General features: G+C 46.1%; 1 protein-coding gene across 2 annotated transcripts; it reads right to left on the reverse strand.

The window, feature by feature from the left end:
• Nucleotides 1–499: 499 nt before the first annotated feature.
• Mettl2a (methyltransferase like 2A) lies at nt 500–18,396 on the reverse strand. Of its 2 annotated transcripts, none has more exons than XM_041636148.1 (9): nt 18,264–18,396; nt 18,001–18,092; nt 15,836–16,114; nt 14,671–14,720; nt 12,419–12,479; nt 11,586–11,725; nt 8,701–8,807; nt 4,846–4,911; nt 500–3,252 (listed from the first exon to the last, which is right to left on the reverse strand). In XM_041636148.1, exons 1-9 carry the CDS (start codon nt 18,268–18,270, stop codon nt 3,071–3,073), a joined length of 984 nt encoding a protein of 327 aa, XP_041492082.1. In that variant the 5' UTR covers nt 18,271–18,396; the 3' UTR covers nt 500–3,070. The 2 variants fall into 2 exon arrangements, with proteins under 2 accessions (XP_041492082.1, XP_041492080.1); XM_041636146.1 differs by having other exon boundaries at nt 15,836–16,185; nt 18,264–18,390.
• Nucleotides 18,397–20,760: the final 2,364 nt, after the last annotated feature.

A 20,760-nucleotide genomic window follows, 5' to 3' on the forward strand; every position in this document is an offset into this window, starting at 1 on the left:
GTTCTTGCACTATACTTTCCTGCACGTTTGGAAAGGACTTAATGCTCTCTGTGCAATATTCTCAGCTTAATCTTTTTTTTTTTTTTTTTTTTTTTTTTGTAGACAGGGTTTTTCTGTGCATCAGCTATAGCTATTCTGGAACTTGCTCTGTAGACCAGGCTGGCCTCAAACTCAGAGAGCCACCTACCTCTGCCCCCTCAGTGCTGGGATTAAAGGCATGCACCACCACCAGCAGGCTCTAATTTTTTTTTTTTTTAAGTATAGAAAAGGATGGCCTTGATTTAATCCTCCTCCTGCCTCAACGTCCCAAATGCTAGAATTAGAGGTGTGTACCACATTTAGCCTGTCTGATGTGGGATGTACTTCTGTATGTCTTGCTTTTATTGGTTGATGAATAAAGCTGCTTTGGCCTATGGCAGGGCAGAATACAGCTAGGCAGGAAAGCCTATCTATCAGAGATACAGGGAGAAAGAAGGCGGAGTGGGGGAGAGGCCAGAGCATTACCAGTAAGCCATGGGGCACGAGGTGATACACAGATTATTAGAAATGGGTTCATTTATATGTAGAGCTAGCCAGTAAGAACCCTGAGCCATCGGCCAAGCAATTATAATTAATATTAAGGCCCCAAATGATTATTTCATAAGCAGCTGCGGGTACTGGCAGGTGGGAGAGAAACCATTCCAGGGGGCCGGAAGGGGCACAGATGTCTCCAGCTACTCCTGCCTTTCAACCTTTCTGTTCCACCTTATGGAAAGTACCCCCATTTTCCAAACATTCAGATTCCTGAAAAGATGCCTGCCTTGCCATATTTTCTTGGGAAAAGACATGGCAGTGAGGCAATTATGGGGACATTTTAGTTTGAAATCTGAAAAGAAAAGTCCGTTAAAATTACAAACACATCCCAGCGATGCACACACAAGCAAAAGGGAAAATGCGAGCACTGAAGCCACAGGGATGACGACCACATTCAAGGGACGGGAGACATACAAGGAAGCTGCTCTCTCAGCTGCTACTGAAGCAAGCATGTAAGTGCACAGTGAAAAGGAGACAATTTTGCTAAAAGCGAAGGATCTTTAATTTTTTAGGCCGTCTGTGTGGTGGTGTGAATGCATTTGGACCGCATAATCTCATCGGGAGGGGCACTGTTAGGGTGTATGGCTTTGGTGGAAGCGTGTCACCGTGGAGGTGGGTTTTGAGGGTTTCTATTTTCAGGATACTGCCCAGCATCTCAGTTGACTTCCTACTGCCTGCAAGATGCAGGACTCTCAGCTACTACTCCAGCATTATTTCTGTCTGTATGCTACCCATCATGATGCTAATGGGCTGGACCTCTGAAAGTGTAAGTGAACCACCCCAAATAATAGTTGCCGCAGCCATGGTGTCTCTTCACAGCAATGGAAACCCTAACTAAGACAGTCTGGAAGGTACAGCGCATAAATCCAAGGGATGCAAGCCTTCAAGGGCCTAGACGTAATTACTTACCAAGGTTATAGTATTTTTTTGAGACAGGGTCTTGCCACGTAGCCCAGGCTGGCACTAAGGAGCTTCTCTACCTGCACCAGCTCTCTGAGCGCTAGGAGTACTGGTGTGCACCACCAGTTTGAATTCTAAGAAAAACCTCCTAAAATAGTTACTTCTCATGTTGTCTATTCCCTTATGACTCAGCAGAGACCCTTATATATCAACTACAGCTGTTCCAACAGACGCTGGCGTTCCCAAAAACTTGTAATGCATTTTATAGTAACACAACTTTTGTGTGTGAATCTACAGTACTGTCCCATGGTGTGTGTCCTGAGATAGGATTTCACTAGGTAGCCTGGGTCGGCCTTGAACTAAAGGCAATTCTCCTGTCTCAGACTTCCAGGTTCTGGGATCAGCATTACAGGCAACAGGGCCTGTGCAGGTAAAACGTGTTTTACTAGTGAGCCATATTCCCAAGCCTTCTGCGCACAGTTTCACACTCTAGTCCGAGCTGCCTTGATCTTATGGGGACCCCTATGCAAGCTTTCCACCTTCGGGGATTACCGCTGTGAGCCATCACACTTGCCCGTCCTTGGTTTTATTCTTTTTTTTTTAAAATCCATTTTAATCCCAGGACTCGGGAGGCAGAGGCAGGCAGATCTCTGTGAGTTCGGGGTCAGTATGGTCTACAGAGTGAGTTTTAGGACAGGCTCCAAAGCTACAGAGAAACCCTGTCTCAAAAAACCGAAGAAAAAAAAAAAGGTAAATTTTATTTATTTTTATTTTACGTGCACTGGTGTTTGCATGAGTGTCAGTTCCCCTGGAACTGGAGCCACAGACAGTTGTGAGCTGCCAGGGTGCTGGGAATTGAATTCAGGGCTTCTGGAAGAGCAGCCAGTGTTCTTAACCATCAGGTCATCTCTCCAGTCCCTTGGTTTTTATTCTTATTTTTTTGGGGGGGAGGGGGTGGTTATTCTTAACTCATAAAACACACATGCTGGCAAACCTTAGCACTCAGGATCTAAAGTTCAAGGTCATTTTTGATTGCAGAGTGTAAAATGATGTAAAATTCTAGGTATTAAAATTCTGAGAGCCTAGGGCTAGAGAGATGGCTCAGAGGTTAAGAGCACTGGCTGCTCGTCCAGAGGACCTGAGTTCAATTCCCAGCAACCACATGGTGGCTCTCATCCATCTGTAGTGAGATCTGGTGCCCTCTACTGGCCTGCAGGCACATGTGCAGACAGAACACTGTATATGGAATAATTAAAAAAAAATAAAATTGAGGGCTGGTGAGAAAGTTCATGGGTGTTTGCAGCCACGCCTGAGTCTGAACCCCAGGACCAACATGAAGGAGAGAACCGACGGCAGCAGCAGTCCCTGAACCCCTCACGTTTACCGCAGCATTGCCTCCACTAAACAACAGTAATCAAAAGTGAATTTGAGAAAATATATATTAATGGACTTCACAAGTAAAAACAATTGTCAATGTACTAAAAAGTAGTTGTTCCCAGGTTCAAGGTTCCAAGCTCCTTGGATTCCCAGACTGTCCAACATCAAGTGGCCAAAATTTACAAATGTCTCCTTACAAAAGCCCTGACACACGATGACGTCATGTGGTGTGGGGCACGGGCACCTCTTTGTTGACACCTGGCAGGAGAGGCTTGCTGTATTTGCACTGAATCCAGACTCGGTACATGGTCAGCTGTTTGCCTCGGTTCACCTGCAAGCGGCGATCCACCAGGTTCTGCACCTTTTCCAGACCCGCAGTGGTGAAGAGCGCGTGCAGCTCATCTGTTTGGAGAGAGCAGATGCACATGGTTTCCTCTGGGGAAAGGGGTTTGCTGATGGCTGTCCATGCTAAGTGGAGCCCTGGGACAACCCAATCAGTATGCTTTAAAGAGGCTTTGACAGCACCGGCTACTCACTCCAACAATTTGGCAATGGCAGGTCAAGGTTTGGGTGTCAAGCCCTGGAGGAGGAGTTTTGAGGTGAACGCTACGGATGTGCTCTTAGTGTTCATGTATATGGGGGTGCATGTGGAGGTCAGAGGGCATCCTCGGATGCCATTCTTTAGGCCTCTCTGACCTGGAACTTACCAAGCAGGTAGGTGACTTGTTAGCAAGCTCCAGGGATCCCTGTCTCTCCTTTCCCAGTGTTGGGATTGTGAGCACATGGCTCCATAACACTAGACCAGGGTTTTTGTTTTTTTTTTTTTAAATTTTTTATTAATTAATTTCTAGCCCAATTTTCCCTTCCCTTCCTTGTCTCCTCCCAGTTCCTCCCTATCAGTCCAGTTCTTAAAAAGCCCCTATGGGCTCTACAAACAATGTAAAGTTACAAGAGGGACTGGAGAGATGGCTCAGCAGTTAAGAGCACTGGCTGCTCTTCTAGAGAACCCAAATTCAATTTCCAGCACCCACATTATGCCTCAGAACCATCTGCAACTCTAGTTCCAGGGCCTCCAACACCCTCTTCTGGCCTCTGAGGGCACCAGGCATGCATGTGGTGCACAGATACTCATGCAGGCAAAACAAACACATGAAATAAAAATAAATCTTAAAAAAAAAAAGTTATACAGCCAGGTAGTGGTGGTGCACACCTCTAATCCCAGTACTTGGGAGGCAGAAGCAGACAGATCTCTGTGAGTTCAAAGCCATCCTAGTCTACAAAGCAAGTTCCAGGACAGCCAGGTACACAGAGAAACCCTGTCTCCAAAAACTAACCCCACAAAAAAGTGAAACAAAACCAAAGTTAAAGGACAAACAAAAGTCACACACACACACACACACACACACACACACACACACACACACACACGGCTGAAGGAAGCCTGTAACATCAGTAGTTGGTAAGGGGATTCAAGAGGACTGGAAGTTCAAGGCCAGCCTGGGTTACACAGGGAGACCTGTTTTCAAACAAAGCAATAACCTCCCAAACAAAAACTAAATGCAAAAATCGACAGATGTTTATGCCAGGGCAATGTTTTAGGGGACAACTTTCAATGCTATGTAGACACAGATTCAAAGTATATGACCTGACAAAGGGCCCAAGGATATTTCTAACGTGCTGGTGGAGGGTGAAGTCTGTGACGGGCAGACTACAGAGCAGGTCCCGGTCACCTGGAGCCAAAGGCCAACCACTCACCGGCAGGCACAGCTGTACTGAAGCACAGCCTGGCGCAGAGGGCAAGGCTGACCAGGCTGGACACCTGCAAAACGGGCAGGTTCCCACTCTGGAGAACACAACAGAAGTGAGGGGAAAGCAGCCGACTGAGAGTCAGCACAAGCCGGAGGGGCCTGGGGAAAGCGACAGCCCAGGACGGAGAAGGGGCAGTGCTGGCATACCAACCACCTTTAGCACTAATAAAGAACAGCTTTGTCATACCTTGTGTGAAGAAGTAAACTCTGGTGCCATCACCTCTCACATAGAAATTTCCAGAGAGACACTGACCTGCATTACATGACAAAACAGATACATTAATACACTTAAGAAAAAAGAAAAGAAAAGAAAAGGATTTATTATCTCAGGCTTGTGCCTATGAGAGTACACGCAGACAGGAGCTGAGAGAGCCCGGGGTGTCAGACTCCCTGGAATTGTGAGTGACGGGAGGTCGTGAGATGTCTGATGTGGGTGCTGGGAACTAGACCCAGGCCCTATGCAAGAGCAGTAAGTGCTCTTATCGGCTGAGACCTCTCTTCAGTCTCTAAAGCACTTTGAATCTCATCGCTTAGCAATATACAACAGGCTAAGTGCGGTGGTTCGTGCTTAGAACCGTAGCAGGACGACTGGCACAGAGTCCCAGGCCACCCCAACTCCCAGCACCTTCCTGCCAACAAAAGGCATTGAGAAAGCAGAGGTGCATTCTGGTGACACATGACACGCCACCGGAACTTGCAATTCGCTACAAAGGCACAGTGCTTCAGCAAAGAGCAGCACATGGGAAAAAACAAAATTGCGGATCAGATAATAATGTGATTCCCAGCTGAGCTCTAGACTGCGCCACAGCAACTGCCGCTGCCACCACCACCCCAAGCTCGGCCTAGAAAAACATCAATCAGTGTAACTGACTCTTGACTAAACTTGCCCGGGCTCTGCTCTTGTGTCCACAAACACACACTTGTGAGAACTCACTGTTTTCACGTGGACAACCCTTCCCTTTTTTCTGCTCATCCCTTTAGTCTTACAACCTGTATGCAATTCCCTACACACTCCTTTTTTTAAACTGAAGATTTATTTATTTATTATGTATACAGTATTCTGCTTCCATGTATGCCTGCAGGCCAGAAGAGGGCACCAGATCTCATCACACATGATTGTGAGCCACCATGTGGTTGCTGGGATTAAAGGTGTGCACCACCACTATCTGGCTGCAATCTGTATTTTTATCATAATGGAGGTATCTAGCTCTTTCCTGGAACTGGGCTGCAACAGGTTTGAGGAGAATTATCCTTTTACTTTTACATCCTTGAACTCTTGTTTACTGGTCATTTAAATATGCTTTTCTGCGAACTGTTAGTGTTTTGGGTGGGTCATGTATATTTTCCTTATTGTGTTCAAAACAGCCCCCTGACAAACACAAATATTAAGACTTTATCTGTCGTAAACACTGAAATGTCTTCTCACCGTGTCACCTGCTGCCTGTCTTCTTTTGTGGTGCTGAGGGCACTGCACACACTAGGAAGGACTCTATATGAGCTAAACTCCACGGCTAAACTCTCTAACCTAAAACATTCTTGCAGGCCTGGGAACATGCTCAGTGTTCTGCCACTGAGCTGTGTACCTAACCCTCATGAGTTTACTCTCCTGCAACTTCAGATAAGGCCTACAACTCATGAAAATACTGTCTTTTAGCTGTCCAAATGCTAGGATTAAAAGCACGTACCACCAAGTCTGATTGTGTCTTCAAACTCACCTTTCTTTTCATTTTATGTTTTAAAAATTTAAAAATATTTATTTTTTTACTTATTGTGCATGGGTGTTCTGCCTGCAGTGTGCCTGTGCAATGTGCATGTGGTGCCCCTGGAGACCAGAACCGGACATTACATCTCTGGGAACTGGAGATACACATAGCTGTTAGTCACCACGTGGGTCCTGGGAATCAAACCTGGGTCCTCTGGAAGAACAGCCCAGACATAACCACTGAGCCAATTCTCCAGCCCTGTTTCAAGAATATATATTTATTTTAAAAAATATGTATTTATTTTATGTGCATGTGTGCACAAACCTGACTGTATGTATGGGAACCACATATACATGCAGGACCTTGTGAGGACGAGAAGAGGGCATCTGGCCCCCTGGAACTGCCATGTGGGTACTGCTACAGGTCCTCTGCAAGAACAAGTGTTCTTTACTGCTAAGCCATCTCCCCAGCCCTTTTGTTTCTTAAGACATAATATCAATATATATACTGGACTGGAACTCAGTGTATAGCTGAGGAGGGCTAGAACTTATGATCCCCATACTTCTGCCTCCCAAGTACTGAGATTACAAGCACATACAAACCTTCCCACCTGTTCCACATTTAAAATGATTTATAGCCGGGTGGTGGTGGCACATGCCTTTAATCCCAGCACTCAGGAGGCAGAGGCAGGCGGATCTCTGTGAGTTCGAGGCCAGCCTGGTCTACAAGAGCTAGTTTTAGGACAGGCTCCAAAGCTACAGAAAAACCCTGCCTTGAACTCCCCCTCCCCCCCAAAAAAAAGATTTAGAAGACTGTAATTTCCAGATTAAACCAATCTCCTCATAATTTCTCTCTCTTTCTGACACAGTCTTTCTTTGTATAGCCCTGGCTATCCTGGAACTAGTGCTGTAGACCTAGCTAACCTTGAACTCACAGAGATCTGCCTGTTAAGTGCTGGGATTAAAAGCTTGGACCACCACCACTCTGATTCTTTCTTAAACAAAAACTACCACTTTTCTGCCAGGTGGTGGTGATGTAAGCCTTTTTAATCCCAACACTCTCGAGGAAGAGGTAGGTGGATCCCTGTGTGTTCAAGGCCAGTAAGTAATTCTGTCCCGAAAAATCAACCAACCAACCAAAAGACACACACACCCTCAAACAAACAAACAAACAAAATACCCACGTTTCTATAGTATAGTATGTCTAATTTGACTGGCAAACCCATTTTTCACTTAAGTGGCAAAGTATCTTTGGAAAAATAAACTTTTTATTTGAGACAGGGTCCTGTAGCTGAGAACGACCTTGAACTACTGACCCTCCTTCCTCTACCACCTAAGTCCTGGGATGACAAGTGTATACACACCTGGCTTAGTGTCATTTGAGGGATCAAAACCAGGGCTTTATGTATCTAAGTAGGCACTGGGCTGTCTAGTTTTATGTCAATTTGACACACGCTATACACATTTGACAGGAGGGAATGTCAACAGAGAAAACCCTCAGGATCAGGCTGTAAACTAGCTGTGGTGGTACACGCCTTTGGTTGCAGGGATTTTCTTAATTAGTGATTGATGGGGGAGGGGCCAGCCCATTGTGGGTGGGGCCGTCATTGGACTTGTGGTCCTGGGTTCTATTAGAAAGCAGCACCTCGCCTTGGCCTCTGCATCAGCTCAGCTTCCAGGTTCCTGCCCTGACTGCCATGATGAACAGCAATGCTGAAGTGTTTGTGTTTAGCCAAGTAATGGAGACCCTATCTAAGACAGCACCCAACCAAATGAGCTACTGCCTTAGCCCCAAATTATCTTTATATACATACACTTACACTCTTGTACAGAATATGGTACCGTGTAGTCCTGGCTGACTTGGCACGTACTAGATAAACCATCAGGCTGGACTTGAACGCAGAAGATCTTCCTGCCAATACCCTCCTGAGTGCTCGGCCACCATACCTAGTGATATGTGTATACTGATAGGTTTTTGGAGACAGGGTTTCTCTGTGTAACAGCTCTGGCTGTCCTGGAACTTGCTTTGTAGACCAGCCTGGCCTCGAACTCACAGAGATCCACCTGCCTCTGCTTCCTTAGTGTTGGGATTAAAGGCATTTGTCATCACTGCCCAGCATTTTTACATATTTTTAAAAAGTTTACTTCTGTGTATTTTGCTTACAAGTATGTCTCTGCATCACATGCATGCCTGGTGTCTGCTGAGGACAGAAGCATCAGATCCCTTGGAACTGGAGTTAGTTGAGACATGCCATGGGGTGCTAGGAATTGAACCTGAGATTTCTCAAAGAACAGCCAGTGCTCTCAACCCCTGACCCAGCTCTCCAGATCCCCACGCACCTTTTTTAAATCGAAGCTGAGCCATGTCATAGCGGCCATAGTCTCGAAGAAGCATCACCCCTCCAGGCTTCAGGAGCTGGCTGAGCCTGCTGATAGCCTTCTGCATCCTGCAGGGCGGAGGGAGCGAAGTGTAAGTCCCCTAGGGATCCCCCTCCTGTAGCACAAACCCCAAACCAAAACACTTCCTAACTCTGACAACACAAAAGCCAGTCCCTATGTGTCACTACTAAATGGGCTTACTTCTTCCTGGCCCTGCGATTCCCTCCCCCCCGACATGTGCTCCTGCAGCTCTCCGGAAGCCTGACCATATCGCGTAGGGAATATCCAAGACTCATTTGTCTCAAACTCTTATCAACCGCCTCTTCCTGTTACATGAAAAACTCCCCTTTAGAGTTTAAAGTTGCTGGCGTGATGATGCATGCTTGCAATCTCAGCTCTTGGGAGGCTGAGGCAGGAGGACCGATTCAGAGGACAGACAGCTCAGGCCACTTAGTAAGACCTGCTTTAGAAAATGTCCTAAAAACTATACATATAGAAAGCCTTCCAACTGCCATGGTGCTGTAAGGAGCCAGCAAATGAGCGCTGTGGGAGGGCTTCTCATTTGTTACCGTGCTTCTCCTCAGGGGCCCACATGCTAAAAGCATGGCCTCTTCTCTGAACTGCTAGGTGGCAGATACTCAGAAGGGTGGCATCTGTAGGTCACCAGGAAGCATGTGTGGGTGCTCTGGAAGGACTGATGGGTTCTGTCCCCTTCCTCCTCCTCTCTTCTTACCCCGACCATGGGATGAGAGATTTTTCATTGGTGATGTTGTGCCACCTTGCTGAGGGCCTGAAAGTCCACCAACCTCCAAAACAGAAGCCAAAAGAAGCTTCTTCTCTTTATTGTTTATTATTGATTTTATTGAGCTCTACATTTTTCTCTGCTCCCCTCCCTGCCTCTCCCCTTTCCCCTTCAACCTTCCCCAAGGTCCTCATGCTCCCAATTTACTTAGGAGATCTTGTTTTTGAAGACAGGTTTTCTCTGTGTAGCCCTGGCTGTCCTGGAACTCACTCTATAGAATAGGCTGGTCTCTAACTCACAGAGATCAGCCTGCCTCTGCCTCACAAGAGCTGGGATTAGGGTGTGCACCATCATAGCTGGGCCTTCTTTTATAAATATGTGGAAAGCTCACCTCGTATCTCCAGAAGCCCAGCGCAGAATTAAGCATTTACAGCAACTGAAGCACATCACTATATGAAACATTTCAAAGCCTCATCCTGCTCCTGTGAGGCAGAGAACTTTACTGCTAACCTAGAGGAAAACTGGGCTAGCTCAGGCAACGTCAAAGCGTCTCTGCTGTCAGTCAACGGTGCCATCATCTTTATAACCAATTCCACCTCCTCCCATGGACACAGGCTCACTGGCTGCCTGATGCACAGGTTTTTTGTTTTAGACTTGGGCTCTTGCTATGTTGCCCGGGTAGCCTCTGAACTCCAGGGCTAACTCCTGCCTCAGCCTCCTGTATCATCCATCACCCTGTAGGGATAAGTCCCGCCCCTTAGGGGGCGTGTTCGCCTCGGGCTAATGTTGGCCTATAAATTTGGCAAGCATGCTCCCAGCCGTCCCCTTCTGCTTTCCTGGTCTCCGCAGGAACAGTGGTTCTGTAAGTCTATTTTGCATTAAAGCTGTATATATATTTTTACAATCTGTCTGCATTCGTTTATGCCGTTACATCACCCAGACCACAAGCACAGGTTGCTATGCTCCGTTCTTTTGTTTTCTTGGTTTCTCGTTCTTTTTGTTTTCTTGAACCCAGGCTGTGCATGGGAAGAACAGACTCTACCACTGAGCACACATCCTTGGGACCCATGTTAAACACGTGCTTTGTACTGAACGGTACCACCAGTTACCTGCACATGGATTTACAAAGATGCATTACATTCGTTTCCTGTTGCCCCGTCAACATGTGTGTGCATGAGCACATATCACAAGTAGAAATTAGAGAAGAATGTGAGATAGTCAGGTCTCTCCTTCCACTGAGCCCTGGGGACTGAACTCATGTTGGTGGCAAGTTTCTTTACCTGCTGAGCCATCTTACTGACTCTACATGAAGTTTTAAAATAGTACTTTCAAAAAAACAAACAAAAGTTCATTCTTTTATGTACATAGATATTTACACGCATGTACACCTTATATATACAGCACCCATGGAAGTCAAAAGTAGATGCTGTATCCTTGGACCTGGAGTTACAGATGGCTGTGAGGCACCGTGTGGGTGTAGGAAAGAAACTTGAGTCGTCTGCAGAGCAGCCAGTGCTTTAACCACTGAGCCACCTCGCCAGACCCTTTAAAGGGTATCTTTCCAGTTTACTTTATGGAAAGCTGTATTTCAGCTTTCCTAAAAATGTAAGCACCAAAGCTGGGCAGTGGTGGCACATGATTTTAATTCCAGTACTTGGGAGGCAGAGGCAGGCAGATCTCTGGGAGTTCGAGTCCAGCCTGGTCTACAGAGCAAGTTCCAGGACATCCGGGGCTACAAAGAGAAACTGTCTCAAAAAAGCAAAAGCCAAAAATCAAAAACAAAAAAATCAAGCACCAGAGAACACAGTAGTCTAGCTGTGTAAATTTAACAACTTTGTGTTATTTCAGCAGAGAAGCAACACATACTAAGTGGACCAAGTGGGAATCTGTCCACACACGGCTCACAGACTTAGCTCAGTGGTGCAGGCAACCCACAGCCAAGGCAGAGCAGGTAGAGCGTTAAAGGCTAAAACAGGAAGTGGATCAACACTACAGTTACACAGTCCTTATGTCTATCAGACATGAGATACTGTTTTTATTTAGGGCATAATCGGAGTTTGAGGTCTTCATTAAAGCTTTTTAGGCTAAGGGACCTAACACTTACTTGTCTGGAACGATTGCTGAGAGGACAAATATAAGGACGACAACATCAAGACTGCCCTCGGGCACTGGGTAACTTTGATCTTCATCGCACAGATCATGAACAAAGGCAAAACATCGAGAAGGATCATATTCTGAATTTGTCTGCAGAGGTGGAGAGACAAATGGGTCAGAAATGCGAACACAACACAGAGAGAAGCTGACCTTGCTTTAGACACCACCACTGTTGCTCCCGGCACAAGAACTGACTCCTAGTCACCACGACGAGGTTCTTGGGGCACCCAGAGTGTGAGAGTCAAAATGCACACCCAGGGTGTGCGCCTGCAATTCTAGTACTTGGGAGGCGGAGGCAGAAGGATCAAGTTTTACACAGCAAGTTCAAGGTCATCATGAGGTACATGAGACCCTGTCTAAAAAATAAAGGACAAAAATGTTTGGTGACAGGGCTGGACAGATGGTCCAGTTAAGAGCACAGCTTACTGCTATTGCAGAGGACCTGAGTTTGATTCCCACACTCACACCAGGCAGCTCATAACTGCCTGTATCTCCAGAGACTCCAATGCCTCTGATCCTGCTGACACTCCTAAGTACATATTGATACATACATACATACATACACACACATATAATTTATATATATAATTTAAAAAGTCTGCAGAGCTCTAGCTGCCCGAGTTCTAGCTAAGCACAGACAGGCATTCTTCCCTGGCTCTGTGGTCTAGGTGCTTCACGAACTTTCCACACTTTCAGGCCACAGTCACTGAGTTAATGCTCTGAGTTTTAAGAGACCCCTTTCCCTTTCATCAGTGGAGCTCACTGCAGGAGTCACTTACTTACCTTGACCAGTTCAATAGCCGTGGCAGAAAAATCACAACAGTAAACAAAGAGGTTTGGGTTGCTGAAATAAATGGGCAGAAAAAAAACAACACAACAATTAGGATACAAACTGCATTATGTCTCTTCTCTATGTAGAGTAGCAAAGTCAAATGACAAAGGATATCACTCATCCAAATTAACTGTACCTATCAGTCACAACATCTTGCATTCTGGCTAAAATTCTTTGGCCCTTGTGTCCTTTTTTAGGTCACATGGATATGGCTAATACCAAGTTTATCAAACCATCAGTAAGAAAGTAAGAAATCATCACCTCTAAGCAAATATCACATCAACAAGTAGGTTCCAGTAATCTTACTTAAATGGCACAGCCACAATGGTTATAGGTGCTTGCTGCACCAACATGAAGATCAGTGCTCAGATCCCAGCACCCATAATTCTGGAGAGGTTAAGACACACTCTCATTTGAATTACTGAGAATGTGAATGAGACATCAAGAACAAGAAAATCTTTCTATACTCAAAGTTCCAAGACCGGCATATTCTTTGTTAGCTTCTGGCAATAATCTTGGGCCTTTTGTTTCTGAGGCAGGGTCTTGCCGATTGGCCTTGAACTTGCTGTGCAGCCAAGGATGACCTTGAACTTAATGATCCTCCCTCTTCAGCCTCTTGAGTACTGGGGTTACAGGTGTGTGCCACTGTGTTCAGTTTATGAACCCAGAGCTTCCTAAATGCTAGGCAAGCACTCCATCGGTTGAGTGACATCCATCGGCCAGTAAAATGGCATAAGAAATTACATCTAATTGTGTGTGTGTGTGTGTGTGTGTGTGTGTGTGTGTGTGTATGCACAGAGGTCAGGCGATAACGTGAGGGGTCAGTTCTCTTCTTCCACTATGCTCTGGGAATTGAACCCACGTTGTTAGGCCTGGCAGCAGGCACTTCCGGGCCATCCTCCTGGTCCGGAACTTACTAGGTAAACCAGGTTGGCTCAGAGATCTGCTTGTCTCTGCTGCAATTGAATTTTGTGAACGAAAGTGGCAAAACTATCTAGATGAAACTTTTGAGAAACAGTGGGTTTTTTAGAGCATCTGCGTTGAGTGCTATTTTGACTGTACTGACTTGTACATTGACCGAGACTTGCCAAGAAAGCTAAACTTTGAATCAGGGAGCAAAGCCAGCATTTAACTGACCCAGAATTGGTCACAGAGAAGCCAACAATTTGGATAGAGAAGACACACATGAAGGAAAGGGCAGGACTAGAGTCTGAACTTCTCTTTTGGGTTCTGGGATGAGAGAAGAATCCTGTCTTTTTGCAGTATCTCTGGCCAAAAATCAAGGTCAGCTAGTTGCTACTCAATTTCTCTGAGCTAGCAGGTTTTCACCTCAGCCTTTGACTCCCAAATCTTATTGATAAGTAGAATGACAGAGACTTAATTTAAACCTCCCTAGGACCAGAGGCCCCGCCTGGCCGTAGCTTAAGTGGCAAGCAGGGCACCTTCAAATGTGGTAAGAAACACCACACCCACACCCACCCACCCACACTTACACACTTTCCAGGCAAGGCTCCTAAACATCAGGGACTTCCTGAATGGCGGAAGTGTCTAGGGCCTAGGTAACCTCAGGAGGGCCAGCACTTACAGATGCCATGATTAGAGAGTTCCAAAGGATTTAGTCCTCACCCTGTATGTCTCTTCATCTGGTTGTTCCCTGTACCCTTACAATACCCCTGATAATGAATAAAGCCAGCCAAACCTAGGAGGGCACTGTGGACTGTCCTGGCTCACAGCATACTGGAAGTGTGAGCCTGTGTTAGCAGCTAGAATATGAAGTGGGGAACAATCTTGTAAGACTGAGCCTTTAACCTATGGGATTTGATGTTACTCCAGGGCGACAGTATTGGAATGGAACCACAGGACACCTCGATTTCAGGTGCAGGTCTTGTTAGTTTGAAAAAAACCCACATTCCTGGTGTCACAGTGCTGTGTGTGTGAGTGTACAGAAGCAGGTAACTTCACGTAGGCCGCCGTCCCACCTTGACCTCGGGCAGGAAGTGACAACCTAACACCTGCTCTGCACAGCCCACAGCTCACAGAACGTCTTTTACACAGCAACTGGTGTTCAGTCTAATTTCACTAATGCTAAACTATGCCATCCTAAGAGGTGGCTTAGCCATCCACACCCCAAACAACTCATGCTTCTAGGAGCAAACGCTCACTTTTCCTCTTTGCCGTCCTGTAAACCTGACAACATACTTACTTGTTAGTCTGTAGAATTGGGAAGACTGTGTTTCCTACACCACACCCAACCTGCAGACAGAAATGAACCATCAGTCCCAGAAGTTGTTAATTAACGCCCCTTCCCACCTTCTTTTTAAAAGAGTCCAGACTGGTCTATAACTTATGGTTTTTCTGCCTCAGCCTCCTAAGTACTGGGATTGCAGGCACTGTCACACCCAGCTTTTAAGAACTGTACTAGAAGTCTAGTGACCAGAACTAAATAGGACCCATGGCATTTTCTTATCCCTCATGGACTAAAACTAAAGAGGATAGCAAAAGCCAAGAGCCTGGGCTCTCACTGGCTGAAGAAAGCTGGTGTGTAGGCAGAGGCTAGTTTTACTTTCTGAGTACCAGCAGACGGCCGTGTAGATATACATCTTCCTATAACTTCCTATACCATTATTAGAAAGGTAGACTGAAGAGCCTCGGTGACCTCCGTGACCAGCAGAGACAACCTTGGGGGCAAGAAGGCCGTGTAGTCCAACACAACTAAATAGTTGGTGCTGCTTCAAACTCTGACCCTGAGAGGCTAAGCACTGCACAATGGGGTGGAAACTTTCCAGCCGACAACCCCACCGCACAACAATGCATACATGAATCTCTCTGAGGAACAAAATAAGCTAAATAAAGATCCAACATGAGTACCCCGAAACTCTTCGTAAAATACACGCAACAACTTAGCCATTTTACATATACCACCTCAAAGGTCCTCACACACAAGAGGCTCCCAATCCTCTAGATGGGACATGGGTTGATAGAATACCTCACAGGCGGTAATACGATTAGCTAAGGGGTAAAGAGCTTGTCTAATCTGTCTCAGGACTTGGGTTCAATTGCCAGCATTGCCATCCCCTTCAAGCCCCACGGCATTAAACTTAATTCCAAGTTTTACCAGCTGTAGAAGCAATTTCCAGTGAAGTTGGTAGACCCTATTTATGAATTTCCCTTATAGTAGCCGCCTAGACAATTTCCTAGTTTTAAAAAAAAAAGTAGAAAGAAAGAGAAGGAACAGGGAGATGATCTGGCTGTTTTGAGGATCAAATCTAGTGTCACCAGACAGGATACTCTGGCTTAGCCTCCTAGTCTTACCTTGTGTTTAAACGGGTCGTCTTTACTAATTCCATTATTAGGAAAATAAAAGTTACCTCAAGGATTCGGTAGGTGGCAGAGGACCCAGGAAATCCATCACCACAGATTTCTAGGTGACTGAGCTCCTGAGTCACAGTCTCTTCCACAGGAGGCCCCTGAGTGTCACATCCACGGCTGGTCCAAGAACACCCGTGCCGCTCTGTGGTTAAGCCAGGGCCGTCCTCACCGCTTCTGTCTTTAGAGACCTCACTCTTCTCGCTGTCCAGGGGTAAGTCCGTCAGGGGATTGTGACTGGGTGCCAGTTCAGGGAATTCGGTAAAAAGCCAGTGTCGATCCTTGAAAAATCCATTTTCATGAATTTTGTAGAAGTCATTCCAGTATTTATGGGCATTGACTTCATAATCAACTGTAAATATTATTTAAGAAAGAATTTTAAGACTCAGTCTCAAATATTTTATTTACATCTAATGTCAATTGTCCTGCTTCAATAAATGTCACTTTGTCCTAAAAATACCCTTTAAGAGCCAGTCTTAGAACTGAATGCCTTCTCGGGTGTCGTCTTGCTACTTAGCTATCATATACTAATGTCACCTGTTTTTCATCCCCAGTGCCCCCCAGCTTCTGCCAGAACCACAACACACGGAGTTTAGCTACCATTTTCCTTCTGCATCTTTCGATGGCCCTTAACTATAGGAAAATTGTAAAATTAAGCACACACACTACATAAAAATCTAATTAGTCTCAGTTGCAAGGTTCTCTTTGTCAGGGACAGACAGATCCTTTGGTATCGGTGGTAATTATTTTCCCCAGTTTATCTTTAATGTACAACCTACATGTCTCAGGTTCTTTGACCTTTGTATAAATTCAATGACTGCCATCCATGCAGCTCTTTGGAAGGTACGTGCTTACTTCTTTAGAATGTGGAGGCCAGGCACAAATCAGGATTATCAGTGAACAACAAAGACGGAAATATGGCTAAAAGGAAACTAGGCAGTGCGCAACTCCCTTCCTGAAGTCAGAGTTTCAGTGAGCCGGAGAGAGCAGCAAGTGTGGGTATAGTCTGCTTTTTGCCAACATGAAAACCCTGACCTGAATTAATGAAAGAATAAAACTCTAAGAAATGGGATTCTGCCTCACTGCTTACCTCAAGGCAAAGCACTTAATGCCCTGTGGTCCAAGATAAATTTTTTTTGAAGACAAGATCACCCTATGTTGCCCAGGATGGCCTCCAATTCAGCTCCACGCAGCTGAGCCTATAGGGACGCATCACTGTACTTGGCTAACCGGTTCTCTAACTGTAAAAAGAGGATATTGGGCTACATGATTTTCAGAATCCCTCACAATGCTATGTTGCTTTATCTAGACTTTGTCAAACAATGCAGGGTGCCTGTTTTGCAACCAGAATACATACAAACATATTTAGTTTTGAGGCAAGGTCTCACACAGCCCAGATCGGATTGGAACTCTAAGTAGCAAGGATGATCTTGACTCCACCGGTCCTCCAGCCTTGACCTTGCTTAGAGACAGCACCTCTACATCCTAGGAGGTACCCGCCTGGTCTGTAACAGGACCTTACTACTATACAGAAACGCCTTCGGTGCCTTTTACTTTACATTTCTAGTTTGACTTTCAAATGCCTCTTAGAAATAGGGTCGAGATATTTTGTAATGCAATTATTGTTGTCTTCAGGAAGGGCCTCTTTTTGACCACTCATTTCCACCCTGCCACCCCCATCTTTCTTTGGTAGAACTCCTAAATCTCCAAACGTGTCACCTCAGGAACATACACATCATCCAATAATCCTCTCCTCCCACAGTATTTGCGAACTGACCACACCAGTATAGCTCTGACAGAAGCTCTCGAGCAGAACGTGAATTGCGGACGCTACACTAAACTGAACGAACGACTGCATGGCTGTCATAGGTCAGCCACAGCAACATGACACTAGCCAACATGATCTAAAGCGGTGGCCACTAGAAAATAAAACAAGAACGGCTCACCTCCGAAAACAAACAAACTGCAAAGACGTAGAAAACTCAACCCCAAGGATTCGCCAAGGTTTTGTTAGAAGGCTGCCCCTTTGTTTCCTAGCTCGTCCCCTCCTGGTCCCATTCTATGCCAATATCAAAGGATCCTGGTGGCTGCAGTTCTTTTGTCCTCTCCAGGAGACGCGCCCTGCACTGCCGGTTGAGAATACAAACGAGGAAAGAAACAAGCGCACCTTGCTTCTCCGGGCACACCCGCTGGGAACTGTTCTCCTGCACTTTCCTCTCCGCCTCCGCGGCCTGCTCCCCTGACCACTCCACATTGTCCCTGTGAAAACCAAACGGGCAGTTTAGGGTCCTCGTGTGCCGGCTGCGGGCAGGGAGAGTGGCTGTCCCTCCCCGGGAGGCGGGCACCTCGGCTGCCGCCGCGGGTGAGGGGCCGGCGGGCTGGGCTTTCTCGAAGCCCTCCGGGGTGGCGAGGGACGGGCAGGGCAGTTACCATGCATTGTAGTGGAAGATGCGCGCCGGATCGCTCAGGAACCGGTTCCCGAACTGCCGTCTTTTCCCGTCCTGGGTCTCCGTCATGCCTTCAGGGGTGGAGGCCGCCATGACACCGGAGACGGAAGCGTCTGTTTTCCAAAACTTCAGTACTTCCTGTGGGCCCACGCCTTTTCCGGAAGCAGCGGTGTCTGCGCGGGAAAAGTGGGAGGGCGGGTCGGTTGTGTTGTTTGACTTGAGGTTCGCAGTTGTGGCATTCTCCGGAGTCATCACTCCGTGGAGGCGGTGATGGGCGTGCTGGACCGGGAGCAAGTGAGAGTCCGCCCCCTTGAGCCCGGTTCAGGCAGGGCTGCAACCCCAGCAGGTCCCCTGTGTCCTTCCTGGAGAGCTTGGACTGAAGAGACGGTACCAGACCACCGGTGCTGACAGCCCGCAAGGCCACGTCTGCCGCTGGGCTGCGCGTGCGTGCACAGTGGGTTCCGAGAGCATGAAGCTTCCGAGTAAAATGACTTGGCCTCGTTTAAAAGGGATGTATCGACATGGCCACACCTTTTAGAAACGGCAGGTTTAGTTGGTACAATAAAGATTGTAATTCATGCATGCACATAGTTTGTAATATGTATATAATAGTCTGTTTTAATGTATAATGTACATTTACATACTATACGTATCAATAGTTTTAAAGTTTTAATATAATGGTAGATCATGGCATATAGTCAATAAATGTGCATTTTCAGCTTTATATTTTCTATTTAAATTTTTTCTCCCTTCACTTATGTGTGTGGGTGTTTTGCCTGCATGTATGTCTGCACACCACGTGCACACAATGACAGTGTGCTACGTGCGTGCAATGCCCGTGGAGGCCAGAAGAAGGCACTGGATCCCTTGGAACTGGGTCACAGATGCTTGTGAGCCACCATGTGGGTGCTGGGAATCAAAACCCAGGTCCTCTGGAAGAGCAGCAAGTGGCCGTCACCGCTGAACCATCTCTCCAGCCTATATAATTTTTATTCCTAAATTATTGATTATTTGATTTTTTTTGTGTTTTGTTTTGTTTTTCTTGAAACTTTGTGGACCAAGCTGACTTCGAGCTCAGGTCTTCCTGTCTCTGCCTCCCCAGTGCTGGGATTAAAGGCATGTGCTACTATACCAAGCTACAATTTTTTTTTCTACCCCAGGATAATCTAGAATTTACTTTGTAGCCCAGGCTGGTCTTTAAGTCATGATGATCTTACTGTAGTTTTCTCAAGTGCTACAATTACAGGAGTGAGCCACTATATGCAAGGAAACTGGTTCTTATAAGTAATTTATCTTAAAGTTTGGTATAAGTATGTGTTGTAGGTTGGACAAATTCCCCCATATCCTTCCCCCCTCCCTTTTCTTGGCCCTCGTCACTCCCATTAGTCTCCTTTGTTTTCCTAGGTAGCCTTACTTGCACTTCATGTCGTACATGCAGACAGGAGCAAATTGACTCTTAGAAGAATCTACTAGAAAGTATGCTGTCAACATCAAGTTGGTCAAGAAGACTTCAAGGGCTGACTACTTGGAGTAAAGAAAGGAGATTGTAGTGAGTGAAGTGTAGACATAGCCCACTGGTATTCCACAGCAGTTTCTAGACTGCATCTTCCCATCACAGACATGGGAACAAGCTCCAAGCCCTCTCTACTCATGAAGACAAAGACATGAGAATAAAAAAGACAGCCAAGAACATGTACTTCATATTATATTTATTGTGTGTGCGTGTGTGGGGGTGTGAGAGAGAGAGATAGAGGCGAGAGAGAGAGAGAGAGAGAGAGAGAGAGAGAGAGAGAGACCAGAGAACAGCTAGTTGGGGGTTGTTCTTTCTCCTACCATGTGAGTTCTGGGGATTAAACTCGTCAGGCTTGGTGGAAGTACCTTTACCCACTGAGCCATCTCACCAACTCTTCTGAGTGGAGAGCAAAGAATACTCTTACTCAGTGTATTCATCCAATGCTTGTAAAGACGGAGGGCTAAAGGAGACTGCCCTGAGTTACCCTGGACAGGGCAGTCAATCATTCCATGCTTCCTCTGCCCCCAGCTTCACGCAGTGAATTCTGGGCCACTGGGGCATGACCTGTGGAATAAGAGCTTCCAGGAAATGGTCCTGGTGTCTCACAGACCATCAACAGCCTTTGAGCTGCTGAAGATTTAACAACTTTTTGTTTTTCCTGTTTTTTCTAGTTTTGTTTTCTTGAGAGAGTGTTACTATGTGAAAACTTTCTGCACTCCAATAAACCTCTCTGCTGACACAATAATCTGAATCAGACCAAATCAAAGCAAATTAGAAAAGGCCCAGGTTTAATGGATATCAGCACTCCTGGGTTTCATTCTAGCCCCCAGAGAGGAGACAGTGAAGGAAGACCGGAAATCACGTTTATTCTCTGGAGGGCAACTGCTTTAAGTTCAGAAAAAGCTGATTCAGTAATCACTCATTTATTAGAAGTCATGGCTATCATGGGTATACCTACACAAATAAA

Source organism: Microtus oregoni, unplaced genomic scaffold (genome assembly GCF_018167655.1).
Source record: "Microtus oregoni isolate MIOR12 unplaced genomic scaffold, Mior012 000048F_ref0000485, whole genome shotgun sequence".
Taxonomy (NCBI): Eukaryota; Metazoa; Chordata; class Mammalia; order Rodentia; family Cricetidae; genus Microtus; species Microtus oregoni.